The sequence below is a fragment of the Sinocyclocheilus grahami genome, unplaced genomic scaffold, assembly GCF_001515645.1.
Source record: "Sinocyclocheilus grahami isolate Dianchi unplaced genomic scaffold, SAMN03320097.WGS_v1.1 scaffold640.1, whole genome shotgun sequence".
Taxonomy (NCBI): domain Eukaryota; kingdom Metazoa; phylum Chordata; class Actinopteri; order Cypriniformes; family Cyprinidae; genus Sinocyclocheilus; species Sinocyclocheilus grahami.
This window is the reverse complement of record NW_015505819.1, coordinates 460662-478338: the sequence shown is the minus strand read 5'-3', so window position 1 is coordinate 478338 and position 17677 is coordinate 460662. Positions and strand designations below refer to the sequence as shown.

Genomic DNA, 17677 nt, shown 5'->3' with positions numbered 1-17677 from the left:
AGCCTGTCCGAAATCAGTTTCATGAGGTGCCTTCGTGCAAAACACTGCCTACAAAGTCATAACAAAGATACTGTATATAAATACTGTAACAATTGTATTGTTCATTGTTAGTTAATGTTAGTTAATGCATTAACTAATGCTAACTAAAGGAACCTTATTGTAAAGAGTTACAGAAGTAGTCAATATAATACTGATAACTTTCACAATGCTAATGAACATACTTTTTTTATTTAATTAATTAATTAATCAGTGTTCCTGTGGTTCAGGGGTAGAGCATTGCGTTAGCAGCGCAAAAGGTAGAGGGTTCAATTCCCAACACACATACTGGTAAAAAATGTATAGCCTGAATGCACTGTAAGTCGTCTGCTAAATGCATAAATTATTATTATTAATTAATCAGTGCCTATAATTAAAGGAATGGTTCACCCAAAAATTTAAATTTGCTGAAAATTTACTCACCTTCAGGTCATCCAAGATTGAGTTTGTTCCTTCAAGGTATCAGATTTGTAGAAATGTAGCATTACATCACTTGCTCACCAATGGATCCTCTGCAGTGAATGGGTGCCGTCAGAATGAGAGTCCAAACAGCTGATAAAACCATCACAATAATCCACAAGTAATCCACACCACTCCAGTCCATCTTGTTAACATCTTGTGAAGTGAAAACCTGCAATCCATCAGGGCGTTTTTAACTTCAAACCATTTTTTCCCGCTAAAATGTGAGTCCTCTATTCATAATATTGCTTTCTCCAGTGAAAAGTTTACCTCGTCTGAATCAGGACAGAAATATGCACAGAACAAGCACTGTTTGCAAGCGAAACATACAGTTCAAAACAATTCTACACAACTATATCAGTGGATTTTGATGTGAGAGGACAACAGAGGATGAACGTTTTCACTGGAGGAAGCGTTATTATGGATTCTGGACTCATATTTTGGGCAGAAGCTACCATTTAAAGTTAAAAAAACCTTGATGGATTTATGGAGGCTTTTGGCTTCACAAGACATTAACTGATGGACTGGAGTGGTGTGGATTACTGGTGGATTATTGTGATGCTTTTATCAGCTGTTGGGACTCTCATTCTGACGGCACCCATTCACTGCAGAGGATCCTTTGGTGAGCAAGAGATGCAATGCTACATTGCGAGCACATTTTAGCAAATTTTCATTTTTGGGTCAACTATTCATTTATGTTAGTTAACTAATGGAACCTTGTGCTTGATTTGATTCTGGTAAATTCTGGATCTAAAATCCAGCCGCACCATTCACTCATGCAGTTTGTGTGTTTCTTAGCACACTCAGAGTCAAATAAACCGCAGGAGTTTGCCCTCGACCTGCGTTTGCTCTCAGCATGAGGGATGTGTGTGTACGTGCTTCTACACGTCCCTCGCGCTCTCTCTGTCCTCTTTTCCCGCCACGCCCGTCTCTGGACAAACAATGTCCTTTTTATGGCTGAGTCGCTGTGCGCTAACACACACGAGTGTCTGACAGGACACAACTCAACCTTCTCTTCTGCTCGTTTGCTGTTTTGGTCCCTGTCGTTTTGTCCCCAAAGTCCTTTATTCTGCACATTTTTAGAAAAGTCATTTTAAAGACATCAAATAATGTCCATGTGTGTGAAATAACTAAAGATTATTGGCTGTTGGGTAAGAAATAAACAAGAAACGGTCTTACTGATGAACGCAAACCTGAGTTTGGTGTTGATTCGGCAGGACTCCTACAGGAAGCAGGTGGTGATTGACGGGGAGACGTGTCTCCTGGACATCTTGGACACTGCAGGTCAGGAGGAGTACAGCGCCATGAGGGACCAGTACATGAGGACAGGAGAGGGCTTCCTCTGTGTGTTTGCCATCAATAACACCAAGTCCTTTGAGGACATTCATCAGTACAGGTGTGTGTTTGTTTTTGTGTGTGTGTGTGTGTGTGTGTGTGTTTGAAAATCAGCTGTCTGGCGGAAACGGGTTTTCACCGTTTGGAATTTGCCCTCAAAATAACCCTCACATTTCTTTAAATATATGTTGAAAGAAGAAAATGAATATTAGAAGATTTTTATTTTTTTGCTGTGTTTCCTTTAAGTCTTCTGTATGTAAATAATTCTGTTATGATTGGCTAACCTTTTTAAATGTGAAATAAGGTAATTGGTGTTGATTGTGTCAATTAGGAGGTCAAATATCTGTGTGCTTTTGGTTGTGATCATGTTTGAACATGCCGTTTAAAAGCGCAGTCACATTAGCAAAGTTGTCAGCAGGGTAGCGATGTTTGAAGCACAGCTCACAGAAGTCACATTTAAACCATGCAGCTTTCTATTGGTCATCGCAACGGATTTACGTGACAAATTTGAAACTGTTGCGAAATCTGAATTTCACATGAAATTCCTAATTGCAAAGGTTTATATAGAGAGTACTGGATTTCGCCCTTGAAAATACACCGAAATGTTCACGATAAATGCGACTGCACATTAAAGGCACAATATGTAATTTTTGCCACTAGAGGGCACATATTCAAAAGCGTAGTTTGATGACGCCATGATTGTGGAATCATGGTTAGATTCATATATTTAATACATTTTAATTAATACATTACAATTAATAAAATTAAGAAGAATGTAAGAATTTCGCTCTGAAACATGATAATTGCTATTTATCAGCATGCTTAATTTTAGACAATAATCCAAGAATTTCGTTACAAACAGTAAACAATTAGGCCTACTAGAGAAATTTTATGTCGGAGCGGGATCTGAGCGGGAATTGGTTCACGGTGAGCGTGAGCGGAATATTAACGGAGCGCTTGCTTGTGCGGTTAGAGCGACTGAGTGGAGCGCATGTCCATAGAGCGGAAAACGTAGCGGAGCGTCACACACACAGTGTCCTCTGATTAAAACACATAACATATTAAAGCGTCTTTGATGTTGAAATCTAGGGGTTATGACGTCATTGGCAGGCGACACAATGACACTATGGACACGGTCCGTGTCACTAGTTAAAATTAAACATTCTTCGAAACATTTGGGATAATGTAAGTACACAAGTCAGCAAAATATATAACAATGTTCTAGTAGTTTTTGGATATTTTAATAAAAAAATCTTACATATTGTGCCTTTAATAAATGGTCTGTTTATCTACACAGTACATTAAAGGGGTCATGTGATGCAATTTCAAGTTTTCCATTCTCTTTGGAGTGTTACAAGTTGTTCGTGATTAGATAAGATCCCTAAAGTTGCAAAGACTAAAGTCCAGGGTTCGTACGGTCATGAAAAACCTGGAAAAGTCATGGAATTTTAAAACACCAATTTCCAGGCCTGGAAAAGTTTTGGAAAAATAAATAAACCCAGAAAGTTTTGGAAAAGTCATTGAAATCTATTTCACAAAACTCTGTATAATAGAATTGTGTTTACTCAGGTCCTGAATTTCGGTGCGGGATTGCGCATAGGCTATATCGCATAGTTTGACTCATTCCCGCAGCTTTTGACTTTAAAATGATGGATATTACGTATCGACCAAGTAACGACCAAGCGGCCAGTGGGAGACAGTGAGTTAATCATAGCCTATGTTTGATCAATTTAGCCTTCTCAAATCATCACCACTTGACTAAAATAAAATCTATAGGCCTATATAAAATGCTTAAAAAAAACAATGTTAGTTTAAATGGTTAACCTAGATAAATGTGTGGATGCCTCGTTCATAATGGGTTTTCATGTTTTTGAATCATCGCTCTGGCCTGACAGGGCATCATCACAATATGGTAAGGGGCGTAACATTTCCGTCACACGTTTGAGGTATTCGGCCAATCACAACGCACTGGATAGCTGGCCAATCACAGCACACCTCACTTTTTCAGACCGATGAGCTTTGTAAAAATCGACACGTTTCAGAAAGGCGGGGCATAGAGGAGAAACAATAATGTACAGTATGTGGAAAATAATGTGTTTTTTTAACCTTAAACCGCATAAACACATTTCATTACACCAAATACACAAAATAATGTTTTTTTTGCAGCATCATATGACCCCTTTAAAATTTAGTTTTTTTTTTATTTTAATTTGTCACATTATTTTCATGGCATAAAACAGATTTTTATTACCATGATCCACAAAATCTCTTTCTCATTACTGTACTCAGAACGAAAGTATTGATATATTTGTTAAAATGTGAAGTGTTCATAAATCAGAGTAGTATTGTTGTACTGCTTTGAATTGCGCTAATTTAGAAAAAACTATTTTATACAAGTAATATATCATTTCCATATCTTTATTTTTATAGATTTAATTTAATTATTATATATTGTATATATTTATTTTATATATTGTATATATGATTTATATAATCTAAATATAATTTAAAGGGGTCATATGATGTTGCTAAAAAGAACATTATTTTGTGTATTTGGTGTAATGAAATGTGTTTATGCATTTTAAGGTTCAAAAAACACATTATTTTCCACATACTGTACATTATTGTTTCTCCTCTATGCCCCGACTTTCTGAAATGCGTCGATTTTTACAAAGCTCGTCGGTCTGAAAAGCGAGGTGTGCTCTGATTGGCCAGCTATCCAGTGCGTTGTGATTGGCCGAATATCTCAAGCGTGTGACGGAAATGTTACGTCCCTTACCATACTGTGATGAAGCCATGTCTGGCCGGAGTTCCCACATATGACCCCTTTAAATTATAATGTCGGCATTAAATGGAAGTTGCGATGTGTCCTTATTGTGACGTGTGTGTATATATCTAAGTGAAATGGCTTTCAACAAAAAAATGTAAGGCGGGATTTAATCCATTTTTTGAGTTGATTCAATAGTTGGATCGATGTTGTTTGCTATTGGTGCGTTCTCATGTGGGTGACAGGTTGTCCCGCCCCCTCTCGCTGATACACATGTCACCAGCGAAGAGATGCCATTGCAAAGGAAGTTATTTTGATTAAAGATTACGAGGGCACATGAATAATAAAAAAAAAAATACAAATGTGCACGGATTAATCATTTATAATAAACACTGCAGTATTCAATATATATATATACATATATATATATATATATATAAAAATAATTGTCAGTTTTGATTTTATGGTTCTTTTATTTATTTATTTGTTTGTTTATTTATTTATCGATCTATCTCTCTATCTATCCACCTTTTTATTTTTGTGTGAAATATAGCCTGGGCATGTTTTTGTGTTACCCAGGCCAAGAGCTGAAGTTGACGTGTTAAACTGTAAATCACAGAAAGTGGCGTCTTACGTGAGCCCATCAACCCTGTGACCTCCGAAATCACGTTAGCATTGATTCTGGTTCCCACTATCAGCTCTTAGTGTTATTTATCAGCACGTTTGACAAAACAACAGAAACACAACTTGGATTACACCCGTCTGATCCTTAAATTGCATTATGACTGAGCATCCGTCGCAAAATATTCGTTTGTGCCTGAAAGGACAGCAGAAAGTGAGATGGAGTATGATAGTGCAGTGCCAGTGAAATCGATCAGTCAATTAGACTAAAGGAGAGCGAGAGAGCTTTCAAGGACATGAAAGGAGAAAGCAAAAGGAGGATAACTGGATTATATCCATCCATTTGTTGTTTGTGGGTAATGGGGTCTAGATAATGGATTTTTAATACATGAAGTACAGAACAACATGGGGAACAGTAATGCACTGTTTAATATCAGCCGCAGGTGACAGTTAAGTATAATAATCAGTTTGCATTATATACACTATCAGTCAAAAGTTTGGAATAATTAAACACAAAATCAGTATGTTATACTGATTTCTGAAGGATCATAAGACACTGAAGACTGGAGTAATGATGCTGAAAATTCAGCTTTGATCACAGGAATAAATTATATTATTAAAATATATTACAATAGAAAACAGTTACTTTAAATTGTAATAATATTTCACAATATTACTGATTTTACTGCATTTTTGATCAAATAAATTCAGCCTTGGAGATCATAAGAGACTCAAAAAAACCTTCTGACAACAGGATTTATTTCAATGCCCATGTTGCTGTATTTTTGATCAAATGAATGCAGCCCTGGTGAGCAGAAGAGACTTCTTTCCAAACTTTTGCCTGGTTTATTCTTCTCATTCAGATTGAAAATGTAATGTTTTGGAAACTGACAAACTTGCAAGGTATTCAACGTAGAGTCTGTATGATATATTCTAGGGATGCACGATATATCGGCCACCATATCGGTATCGGCCGATAAATCGGTATCGGCCAAAATTTTCATATCGGTGCATCCCTAATATATTCATGTCTGATTCACATTATATTCATGCAGACACTTTTAAACATTCACTGGTATTCGAACCCATGACCTTGGCGTTGCTAGCGCCATAATCTATCGCTTCAGAAACGCATGAAAGACGGCAAACTAACCATCATGGAACCACAAAACGCATGGACGACTCAACTCACAACTGATTTCAATAGAATGTGGTGTTAGCATGTTGCTATGCTAACTACATGATAAATACTGAAATTTCAAAATGATTTACCAAACTCACATTTCAAAAACATATTGCAAATCAGATCTAACATTTGACATGAATGGTATCATATACGTTGTTTTTACCTTCAAATTATGCAAAAAAAAGTGTATTTCAGGTCGGTCCAGTCGATGCACATGTAGTGTTTAGAGCAATCTCTGAGCAAAAGTTTTGTCGACTGCTTCTTTTGCTGGCTTCATGTGCTATCGGAAACTTCCTGCTTCCCACTTCTGAAGTTATAATTATTATATAAGTTATAGTTATAATCCTCTTCATCTCTCACTCGCCGCAAACTAACTGTTGGAGGGCTGTGGTTGATGATATTCTCCCTGAGTCGTCAAACTGACCTCTCTCGTGATTCTCTCGTGCTGAGAATGTACAGAAACGTGCAGATTTTGATTAAAGATTACCAAGACACGGATTAACTTGCATAGATTAATTGTTCAACTCAAGATGTGTGCTAAGAGAGTGAATTTTGATTTCATGTTTCTCCACATTTTGTTTCCGATCAAATGTCTGCCCCCAGTCTGGTTGTGTTTGACCGTGACATCTTGTGTTGGCTCTCAGGGAACAGATCAAACGGGTGAAGGACTCGGATGATGTGCCCATGGTGCTGGTGGGTAACAAATGTGACCTCCCGGCCCGGACGGTGGACACGCGACAAGCACAGGAGCTCGCGCGCAGCTACGGGATCCCCTTCATCGAGACCTCGGCCAAAACACGACAAGTGAGTTTTTGTCAGGCAGTTAAAGAATTATTTATTTATTTGTTATTTTATTTTATTTATTTATTGGAACAAAACTAGTCAGACTGTCCAACATCCAAATTTCTTAAAGTATAGTCATCTACATTTGTACTTTTGTATACCCACCTACAGTACAGTATTTCTGCAGTATTTTTTTTTTTGCTTTGCTTTAATTCCTTTCTTTTCTTTTTTTGTGTGTTTTATGTGGTTTTTGTTTTTCACACACACACACAGACAGGGTGTGTTGTATAACACTGCAGGGAATGACTCACTGCCGCTTTGTGTTTTGCCCATCTGACGAGAACTGTGAGGAAGAGACCAAGACCACACATTCATCATCACATTACTCTTGTATGTCTGTCACTTTCATGTGTTTTCATCACTAGCTGCAGTGCTGTGCTTAGAAATGTTATTCAGACCTGTTACTGATCTGTGAGATGTGTTCTGACCAATCACTGCTCTTGAATCTCTTGATAGCGTCCGCATTGGTTAGCATTGTTTTGCCGTGTGTGTGCAGGGTGTGGAGGATGCGTTTTACACGCTGGTGCGAGAGATCCGTCAGCACAAGATGAGGAAGCTGAACCCGCCAGACGAGAGCGGACAGGACTGCATGAGCTGCCGCTGCGTCGTGTCGTGATCCAGGTGCCAGAATACACATAATGTTAGGACACCATAAACAGAAGGCATGAATGACTGTGTGAAACTGCACAACACATCGATTTGACTCTGAAAACGAGTCGGTGATCTCTGATCACACTAAATAAACTGAAAATCATCACTAGCAATCACAGAATGGCTGAGAAATGCCACTTGAAAGGCCAGCACTTCAGAGAGATTATATTTATGTATTTATTAATGTTGTTTGTTAAAGCAAGCTTCACTATTACCATTGTCTTTTTTTTTATGAAAAAATCTTTCATGTGTATGATGGGATTTATGTACACCACCACCCAAAATACATTTTCTTCTGCTCACCAAGGCTGCATTTATTTGATCAAAAACACAGTAAAAACTGTAATATCGTGTAATATTATTACAATTGAACTGTTTTCTACTTGAATGTATGTTAAAAAATGTTCAGCATCATTACTGATTTGCTGCTCGAGAAACATTTCTGCTTATATTTTAACAAATAGAAAGTTCAAAAGAGCAGCATTTATTTGAAATATAATTTTTTTGTAACATTATAAATGTCTTTACTGTCATTTTTGATCAACTGAATGCCTCCTTGTAGAAGAAATTGATACTTTCATTAAAAAAAACAATTTTACTGACCGGAAACTTTTTAACGGTAGTGTACTTCACCTCAAAAAGTCTATACATTTTTAAATATATGCAATGTTTTTAATATTAATGATATTATTGTATTTATGTGTTTACTTATTTAAAATTAATTATTCGTAACAACAGCAATAATAATAATAATAATAGGAGCAGCATTTACTTCACAGAGCCATAGTTCACGGAGAAGCTATGCAAACAGCTGTCATTATCGCAAACGATTTCTTCGATTTCAGAATCGCACAATTAAAATCGTCTGGGGAAATTTTTATATATTTTTATATATTCAGTGACTTTTTTCAGTGAACTACGGCTATGTGTAGTAAATGCTGCTCCATCTGAAAGCATGTGATGATGATGTACTGCTGATTACAGAACCGGCTTTTTTAACAAAATGCGCATGACACATAAGTGGGATTGTGGCGATAAAAGCACCCCATATGGCTGCTAAGATTAATGTATTATTTAATAATGAATAATATGGGCATTGAAATAATTACGATTGTCAGATTTAAAAAAAAAAATTTTTTAGTCTCTTCTGCTCACCAAGGCTGCATTTATTTGTTCAAAAATGCAGTAAAATCAGTAATATTGTGAAATATTATTACAATTTAAAATAACTGCCTTCTGTGTGAATATCTGTTAAAATGTAATTTATTCCTGTGATGTAAAGCTGTGTTTTCAGCATCATTACTCCAGTCTTCAGTGTCACATGAACCTTCAGAAATCATTCTAATATGCTGATTTGACGGTCAGTTTATAAATTATTATTGGTGTACAGTTATTAATAATGGTTCTTATTATTATGAGTGCTGAAAACTACATTTTTTTCAGGATTATTTGATGAATTGAAAGTTCAACAGAACAGCATTTATTTGAAAAATATTAATAATAAGTAATGTTTCTTGAGCAGCAGATCAGCATATCAGAATTATTTCTGTAGGATCATGTGACACTGAAGACTGGAGGAATGATGCTGAAAATTCAGCTTTACATCACAGGAATAAATTACATTTTAAAACATATTACAATATAAAACCGTTGTTTCATTTGTAATAATATTTCACAATATTACTGATTTTACTGCATTTTTAAACAAGTAACTGATTCTTTCAAAACATTAAAAACTGTAATTATTGGTTCTTATTATTATGAGTGCTGAAAACTACATTTTTTTCAGGATTATTTGATGAATTGAAAGTTCAACAGAACAGCATTTATTTGAAAAATATTAATAATAAGTAATGTTTCTTGAGCAGCAGATCAGCATATCAGAATTATTTCTGTAGGATCATGTGACACTGAAGACTGGAGGAATGATGCTGAAAATTCAGCTTTACATCACAGGAATAAATTACATTTTAAAACATATTACAATATAAAACCGTCGTTTCATTTGTAATAATATTTCACAATATTACTGATTTTACTGCATTTTTAAACAAGTAATTGAAGCCTTGATGAGCAAAATATGCTTCTTTCAAAACATTAAAAACTAATTATTCCAAACTTTTGACCGGTTGTGTGTGTGTGTGTGTGTTTATTAATTACACCATTAATCACTAGTAACAGCAACAACAAAAAAAAACTTAGTTCCCCAAACCTAGCAGAACTGTACATTGTACACTAGGTAGACCATAAAGGCAGCTCTTCACGAGTTTTTATGTTTTAGACAGCAGTTTGTTTATCAGTGTAAGTGTGTTTGTGTGTGGCTGTACATCAGTCACTGACCTGAATAAATGCTTCCTTCCATGCTTTTGTTGTCCTAGAAAGACAGTAATGCTTATGTGCGGTTTATTTGTACTGAATGACCTTTAGTTGGTAGATCATAGTTCATCACAGTAAATCTCGCTATTGGCTCTTTCTGACAATCACATGGTTTATTGCGCCGAAGCGAGAACTCTTAAGAAGTTCTCACACACTTCTGGTTGCGATAAACACCGCAGAGTCTTCAGGAGCGAAAGCACACTTCCTCTGCTCTGGCTCGACCTGTGTATCATCTGAAGTCATGACAGTTACACCAGTCCGTGATCTGAGGAGGATCTTACCCAGGGTAAAAGTCTGAGGATTTCTTATGGAAATGTCTTGCAGTTTGTCTTTCCTAAGTGTTTTTTACATATACGAAGTCATTATGAGAGTCGTGTGTGTGTGTGTGTTTTCAGACGTATAATCACAGGAGAGAGGTTCTGTCGGAGATCGCTACGGTCGTGTCTCAGCATCAGCACCTTCAGCCAGTGCTGGAGAGATTTGGTGAGCAGTTCAGTTCAGTTGATTCAAAGAGCGCTTTCCACAGCAGCACATCTGTCAGCATTCTATATCAACTCTGAAGGTTTACTTATTATGTTTTATTTAGCTGTTATACATTAAATTCTACAGTCTTAAAAATCCAACTTCCACTTGAAGCAAAACAGTTTTAAATGTTGATGTTGTGTAGGAGAAATCTTATTCTCAATGCTCTGGTGCTTTAAATAATAATGATAATAATATAATAAGCATTTAATTCATCACAAAATAATTGTATAATAATTTAAATAATTAAAAATAAATAACGAAGTAAGTATTTTAAAGTAATACAAAATTATTACTTTTAGCACTTAATATGCTTTTATTAACTTAAGTTTATATCATATTCAGTAGCCTGCTATTTGTTGATGTGTATATTTTATGTAAATATAATAATTTAATTTACAAGTCGTGTGGTTATGAATCAGTGTTTTCCTAGTGATTCATACTTATTTTTTAAAATGTTTTTCACATTCAGACCTTTCTCATTTTAGAAGGACATGTGAAAATATGTAATTATGCAGATATATATATATATATATACACTGGGATATTACAATTAGGCATCACAACATATTCACTCACATAATTAAACGATTCTGAAAAGTATTTTTAAGTAATATAAAATTTTGTAGTACTTTTACATTGACAATAAAGAGTATGACTTGACTTGAATTTTATGTAATTAATAAATTACTTACTGAAAAATATATATGTAAATCACGTTTTAGTACGGCTTGATGATATTAAAAAAATTTAACAGCGATTTTGTCAGTTATTTTATATGAAGAAAAGTTTACAGTGCAAAGCTAATGTTTTACAAAGAACCACTGACCCTTTTTAAAAGTGTCATGTTTAAAAATATGTTCATAGTGCACAGAATTGACTTATTTCTTTAAGGAAATCGGTTTGTAATATTCTTGTAATTTCTCCAGTCTTTAATGATGGCACAGCGAAGACCTTGGCTGGTTTGACTGGAACAATTAAGGTGTTTTATGAAGGTAAGTTTCACCATAAAGATAACTGGACTTTACTTCGGTTTCACGGTCGAGAAAGAGATTATTATTACATGTCTAAGAATGCACCGAACAAAACATTGTGCTTCAGGGAAACACTACAATATTCCAGTGAGTTTGTGGCTGAAGGAAAGTTATCCGCGCACTGCGCCCATCTGCTATGTGAAACCCACGCCGGAGATGCTGATCATGACCGGCAGACACGTTGACAGCAGTGGAGAGATCCTGATGCCTTACCTGGATGAGTGGAGACATGTGAGTCTACAGCATGCTACAATGGGTTTGACCTGCCTCAATACAAAGCATGTATTCTCATGAAATGATTTGCTTGTTTTTTTTTTTTTTTTACAGACGCAGTGTGACCTGCACAGCTTGATTCAGGTTATGAAGGCCGTGTTTAGTGAAGTTCCTCCTCTGCGTATGCGTCTTTACCCAGAAGACTGTGAGTATAGTTTGCTTATTCATTCCCATAAACTCTTCATATCTGTGTAGAGCAGCTTCACTCCTGAATCCCTTCTTCTGTCCTAATTACTTCAGGGAAACAGATAAGTAGGCCGTTTAGACCTAGTTTAGGTGATCTGAAATGTGATAAAGTGTCCAAAGGTTGATGTAATTTTATGTTTTGATTTTATGTTTTGACAATTATCATTGTCATGTTACAGCAAAAAAAAAAAGTAAATTTGATACGGCTGCTGTATTGTTTTGCAGTCTTAAAGGGGTCCTATTATGCTTTTTCACTTTTTCAACTTTAGTTAGTCTGTGATGTTGCTGTTTGAGCATAAAAAAGATCTGCGAATTTAAAGTTATATACGTGTATTATTTTCTATATTCCAGCAATACAAATACAGAGATCTCACTGTTCGAGAGATAACAAACGTCATCTCTCAGTACAAAGACCTCAAACCTGTTATGGATGCGTACGGTAAGATTTCCTCATCCTGGGTCTCTGGAAACGTAATTCTTTGAGTTTTCCATCAATAACTGCTGTTTCTTTCACAGTGTTTAATGACGGATCGTCCAGAGACTTGATGAGCCTCACAGGAACCGTTCCAGTTAGTTATAGAGGTGGGTTAGAGAACTGTTTATCGTGTAAAGATGAAGGCAGCATTATAACATATACAGTAACCACACGTGTTTTCCCATTTCAGGGAATGTGTATAATATCCCCGTGTGCTTGTGGCTGCTGGATACGTATCCCTACAATCCTCCGATATGTTTTGTGAAGCCCACCAGTGCGATGATGATCAAGACCGGCAAACACATCGACGCCAACGGCAAGATCTACCTGCCATACCTGCACGAGTGGAAACACGTACGACTCCATCCATCACACGAAATTATTTCATTCTGATGTAATCTCAAAGAAGATCATGTTTTATGCACTTTAAATACACTTTGCCAGTGATTGATATTAGAAATCAGGAAGCCGGAACAGGTCAGATCTCTCACTCATTTTTTTAATTTGATTTCGCCCATCAGCCTCAGTCAGATCTGTACGGGCTCATCCAGGTCATGATTGTGGTGTTTGGTGAGGAGCCGCCTGTTTTCTCCAGACCCACCACACAACCTCCTTACCAGGCCTTTCAAGCAGCCGGACCCCCGAACCGTAAGCATAGCTTTTTAGCTCTTCAAGCCCCGTGTTCATGTGCGAATCTCACTATACAACTGACAAGAATTTTCCAAGAGAAATGGACAGTTTTAAATAAGAATTTCAAAATAAGTAGTTATATTATTTTTATAAAGAAAATTAAACTTTAGGAAAATCTAAATTTTTTTGTAGATTTTTTTATGCATACATCAATGTTATTTTAGTATTATTTATATAATGTTATGGTAATTATTAATATTTTGAATTGGCTTTTATATTTAGATTTTCAGTTTTCTTTTACTACAACTTAACCACTGATTTCTAGTCGTGTACTCTTTTGGAAGTCCAAACAAAGTAGTTTCGCTTTCACAACGAGAAACACAGCGTTTTCACGACATGGCGGCGACAGCAACAACAAAGTTAAGCCTTCTTTCTTTGCGTGAACATTTGGGCGGTGTTATGCAAATCTTCCCACATCGTGACGTAGACATGTGGGGGCGTGTTAGAACGAGCCGTTTTAGGTAGGCGTGGCTGACTCTTAACTTTTATAAAGAATATCTCTTTGGGTTTGAGACTTTAGTCTTTGCAACTTTAGGGATCTTATCTATTCACGAACAGCTTGTAACACTTCAAAGAGAAAGGAAAACTTGAAATCGCATCATATGACCGCTTTAAATATTTTAGTTGTAATTAATAACAACACTGATACACATGGTAGTATTTGTAACAGTGCATTTGTACTTGCATTTGTGGTTTACGGGCTCTCCATAGGCGTAATGGTATTTATACTGTACAAACTGTATTTTCTATCACCCTACACCAACCCTACACCTAAACCTACCCCTTACAGAACAACTGGCAATTTAGAATTTCATAAAACACTGTTTTGTATGTTTTTTTTTAAGCCTTTCGTTTTACGGTTTTTCGTTTTTCGTTTTTTCTATTCATTTTAATGGTACTGGAAATAAACTTAATTTAATTTTTGTATTTTTGCTAAATATAATTTGTTTGTTTGTTTTTTTTCTTTTGGTTTTAGCAATAGTACACAGGCATTTCTTGACCTGGAGATATATTTATGCAACTAAATTTTTTAGCTCAGATTGCTCATATATAAAATAAGCTTTACATGATCAATTAACCATTCCCAGTTGTCAAAGTAATGCCTGTTTTAAACAGCAGAGGTCTCCCAGCACCAGCAGTGCATATGTAAGTGTTTGTTTTGTGTCCTGCTCCTTGTTCCAGAGTCCTATATGCCAGGAATGCCAGCAGTATCTCCATACGGGCCCAACCCAAACCCCTGGTAATGACTCCTTCAGTCTGGCCAAAGATCATGCAACAGTCTAATCAACATTTAATAAACCTGTTAAAATTATTTGTATTTTTTTCAGCACTCATGATATGAAAACACTTTGTATAAAAACCTGTGTTGTAATTACAGAGTGTGATTAACTGGTTATGTAATGATTTGTGTCCGCTTCAGTGGTTATCCAGGTTACCCTTACCCAGGAGGCAATGCTTATCCTGCCACAGGCGGTCCAGCGCATTACACTTCCCAGACTCCTGTCACTACTGTGGGTGAGTTGGCATGTTTGCCTTTGGCTCAGTTTTATAGCTAAACTACATCATATACAATCATACTAGGGCTGTGTATCACCAGCAAAGTCATGATACGATACATATCCCGATACAGATGCCACGATACGGTACGTATCTCGATACGGGACTGCACTAATTTTCACCTTAGCAGAATTGAGTAAAACTTTTAATATAAATTTATATTGTAATGCACTCATACTAATATATTACAAAATCATCTTTACATTGCTGGTAGGTTATCATTTCACAAATTAACACACTTTCTACGTTTAAAAAAATAAAAATTAGAAGAATTCTAAACTAATGCGCTGTCTTCACCGTATCTATCGCACACACACATGCTCAGTCACTCACACAGATCATGTTGTGGCCGCACTCAGACATTCAGCAACACAAAGTTCTCAGTGCTGCCCCACAATTTTATCAATAAAATAGCTTAATCGCTCAAGAGCTACATTATCTTTCTCAACAAGGAACTGGTAACATAATCATTTCTAAAAGAATTAAAGCCACAGCTTTACTGTTAATAAAGAAACGCGGCAAAACGGTGGTAATTCATACATACACAGCCCCTCTCTCTTTCTCTCTTTCTCTCTCTCTCTCTCTCTCTCTCTCAAATAAACACTTGATGAATTACACTTTTCTGAGAATAGAATATTAAGTGGATACCGCTAAACTGCAAGCTTACCGGTGTTTTCAGAAAGCAAGCGCGTTTATCCACACTGGAGAGTGCGTGCACATGGTTGCCAGGTTGACAAAAGCAAGTAACACACTTAGCAGATATTTCCGTATTGCGCAAGTGTGAAGCTCTGTTTCGGGGATTACGTCTCTTTATATCAGGCAACCCCGGTTGTGTTCCTCTGCGGCCAGATTAAACCTTTTTGTAGCCTATATATTATGCTTATTATTATTATTATACTATGCTCTGTTCATTATTATTTAGAAACCTCGCACTTTTCTACTCCATTTTAAATGGTGTTCTTGTATTCAAATTAAGCGCAGTCCACTGCAGCGCACGTGCCACAATATCTATACAGGGCCAGCTGTATTGACACTCGTATCGTCAAATCTCTGTGACAATACATCGTTGTATCGAACACAGCACAAAATCATACTGCAAATCTCAGTAATCCTGGAATAAGCTATGTGGATTCAAGTTTCAGTTTCAGGTTGTAGTCTTCAGATGTCATTTTTCAGATTTGTTCTTAGCCCTCTTTCCATTTGAAATGGCAAAATTTAATCTGCATCTGTATTGATGTGAATTTGCAATGTTCTGTCTAAATCTGAGTTCATCCGTGTCCGAGTTCACTTGAAGTGGCAACACTGAGTTTGAAAAAGGGTAGATCTGAATTGGCAGTACTCAGTTTGAATCTGAGTCATTAAATGTGAACCTGGGTTAATCTGAATTATGAAGTAGCTGAACTGAAGTTGATTCTGAATTCATTTGAACTGGCAACATTCACTCAGAATATGTATTCATCTGAATTGGTAACACTGAATTTGAATCACAGTTCAACCAGACTGCTAGCATTCATTGTAAATCTGCATTAATCTGAATTGGTAGCATTAACTCTAAATTTGATTTAGAATTAACTAATTTTGATTAATTAGTGTTACTGTTAATATAAATTTGTTAGATTTAATATTAATATAAAATAAGTTAATCTGAATTAAAAGCATTCTAAGTTTATCTGAATCAGCAACACTTAATCTTAGCCACAGTTAAACTGAACTGCTAGAATTAATTTTGAATTTGAATTCATTTGAATTGCCAACAATTCAAGTTGATCTAAATTGACTGCATTCAGTATGGATAATCTAAATTAACAAACATGATGTCTTAATGTAATGTCTTAATCTGAATTGACAAAACTGAATTGGAATCAGAGCAATTGTTAGCATTCAGTTTGCATCTGAATTCATTTGATTTGGCAACATTCAAGCTGAACCTGGGTTATCCTACATTTGTAGCATTTACTCTGAATTTAAATGAGCAACATTCAGTATGAATATGAGTTGATCTGAACTGGCAACACTGAATCAGAGCTGAACTGAAATAGTAGCATTCAGTTTGAATCTGAATTAATTTGAATGGGCAACATTCAATCTGAACCGGAGTTCATCTACATTTTTAGCATTTAATCTGATTTTATATTCACAGCAATCAGTCTGAGTCTGAGTTCATCTAAATTTGCTGCATTCAGTATGTAAGTCAGTCTTAATTAGCAACATTCTATCTGAATCACCAGCACTGAATATGAATCAAAGCTGAATTGAATTGGTAGCATTCAGTTTGAATCTGAATTCATTTTAATTGGCAACATCTGAATCTTTGTTAATCTGAATTTATAACCACTACACTGAATTTAAATGAGTAACTTTCAGTATGAATATGAGTTGATCTGAACTGGCAACACTGAATCAGAGCTAAACTGGTTGAATTCAGTTTAAATCTGAAGTCATTTGAATTGGAAAAATTCAGTCTGAACCTGAGTTAATCTAAATTTGTAGCATTTACTCAAATTTACTGGGAACAGTCAATCTGAATATGAATTCATCTAAATTTGCTGCATTGAATATGAATATGAGTCAATTTTAAAGGGGTCATATGATGCGATTTCAATTTTTCCTTTCTCTTTGGAGTGTTACAAGCTCTTGGTGCATAAAGAAGATCTGTAAAGTTGCAA

At 35.9% G+C, this 17677-nt stretch overlaps 2 protein-coding genes across 2 annotated transcripts in view; both read left to right on the top strand.

Annotated features, from left to right (window-relative positions):
• The first annotated feature begins 1647 nt into the window (after positions 1–1647).
• Positions 1648–8216, top strand: LOC107558311 (GTPase HRas-like). The gene is made up of 3 exons (XM_016241962.1): positions 1648–1891; positions 7049–7208; positions 7744–8216. The coding sequence occupies exons 1-3, from the start codon at positions 1677–1679 to the stop codon at positions 7861–7863; spliced, it is 495 nt and encodes a 164-aa protein (XP_016097448.1). The 5' UTR covers positions 1648–1676; the 3' UTR covers positions 7864–8216.
• Positions 8217–10447: 2231 nt separating this feature from the next.
• Positions 10448–17677, top strand: part of LOC107558309 (tumor susceptibility gene 101 protein-like) — a 16747-nt gene continuing 9517 nt past the window's right edge. The window contains exons 1-11 of the mRNA XM_016241960.1: positions 10448–10560; positions 10670–10757; positions 11726–11791; positions 11898–12061; positions 12158–12252; positions 12610–12728; positions 12806–12871; positions 12955–13118; positions 13286–13412; positions 14637–14694; positions 14875–14969. Of these exons, the coding sequence (XP_016097446.1) occupies positions 10516–10560; positions 10670–10757; positions 11726–11791; positions 11898–12061; positions 12158–12252; positions 12610–12728; positions 12806–12871; positions 12955–13118; positions 13286–13412; positions 14637–14694; positions 14875–14969 (1087 nt within the window). The 5' untranslated portion in view covers positions 10448–10515. The remainder of the gene's footprint in view (positions 10561–10669; positions 10758–11725; positions 11792–11897; positions 12062–12157; positions 12253–12609; positions 12729–12805; positions 12872–12954; positions 13119–13285; positions 13413–14636; positions 14695–14874; positions 14970–17677) is intronic.

Coding starts and splice junctions, on each gene's coding strand:
- LOC107558311 (XM_016241962.1), top strand. CDS start 1,677: ATGAACGCAAACCTGAGTTTGGTGTTGATTCGGCAGGACTCCTACAGG. Junction 1,892..7,048: donor GAGGACATTCATCAGTACAG/GTGTGTGTTTGT, acceptor GTTGGCTCTCAG/GGAACAGATCAAACGGGTGA. Junction 7,209..7,743: donor CCTCGGCCAAAACACGACAA/GTGAGTTTTTGT, acceptor GTGTGTGTGCAG/GGTGTGGAGGATGCGTTTTA.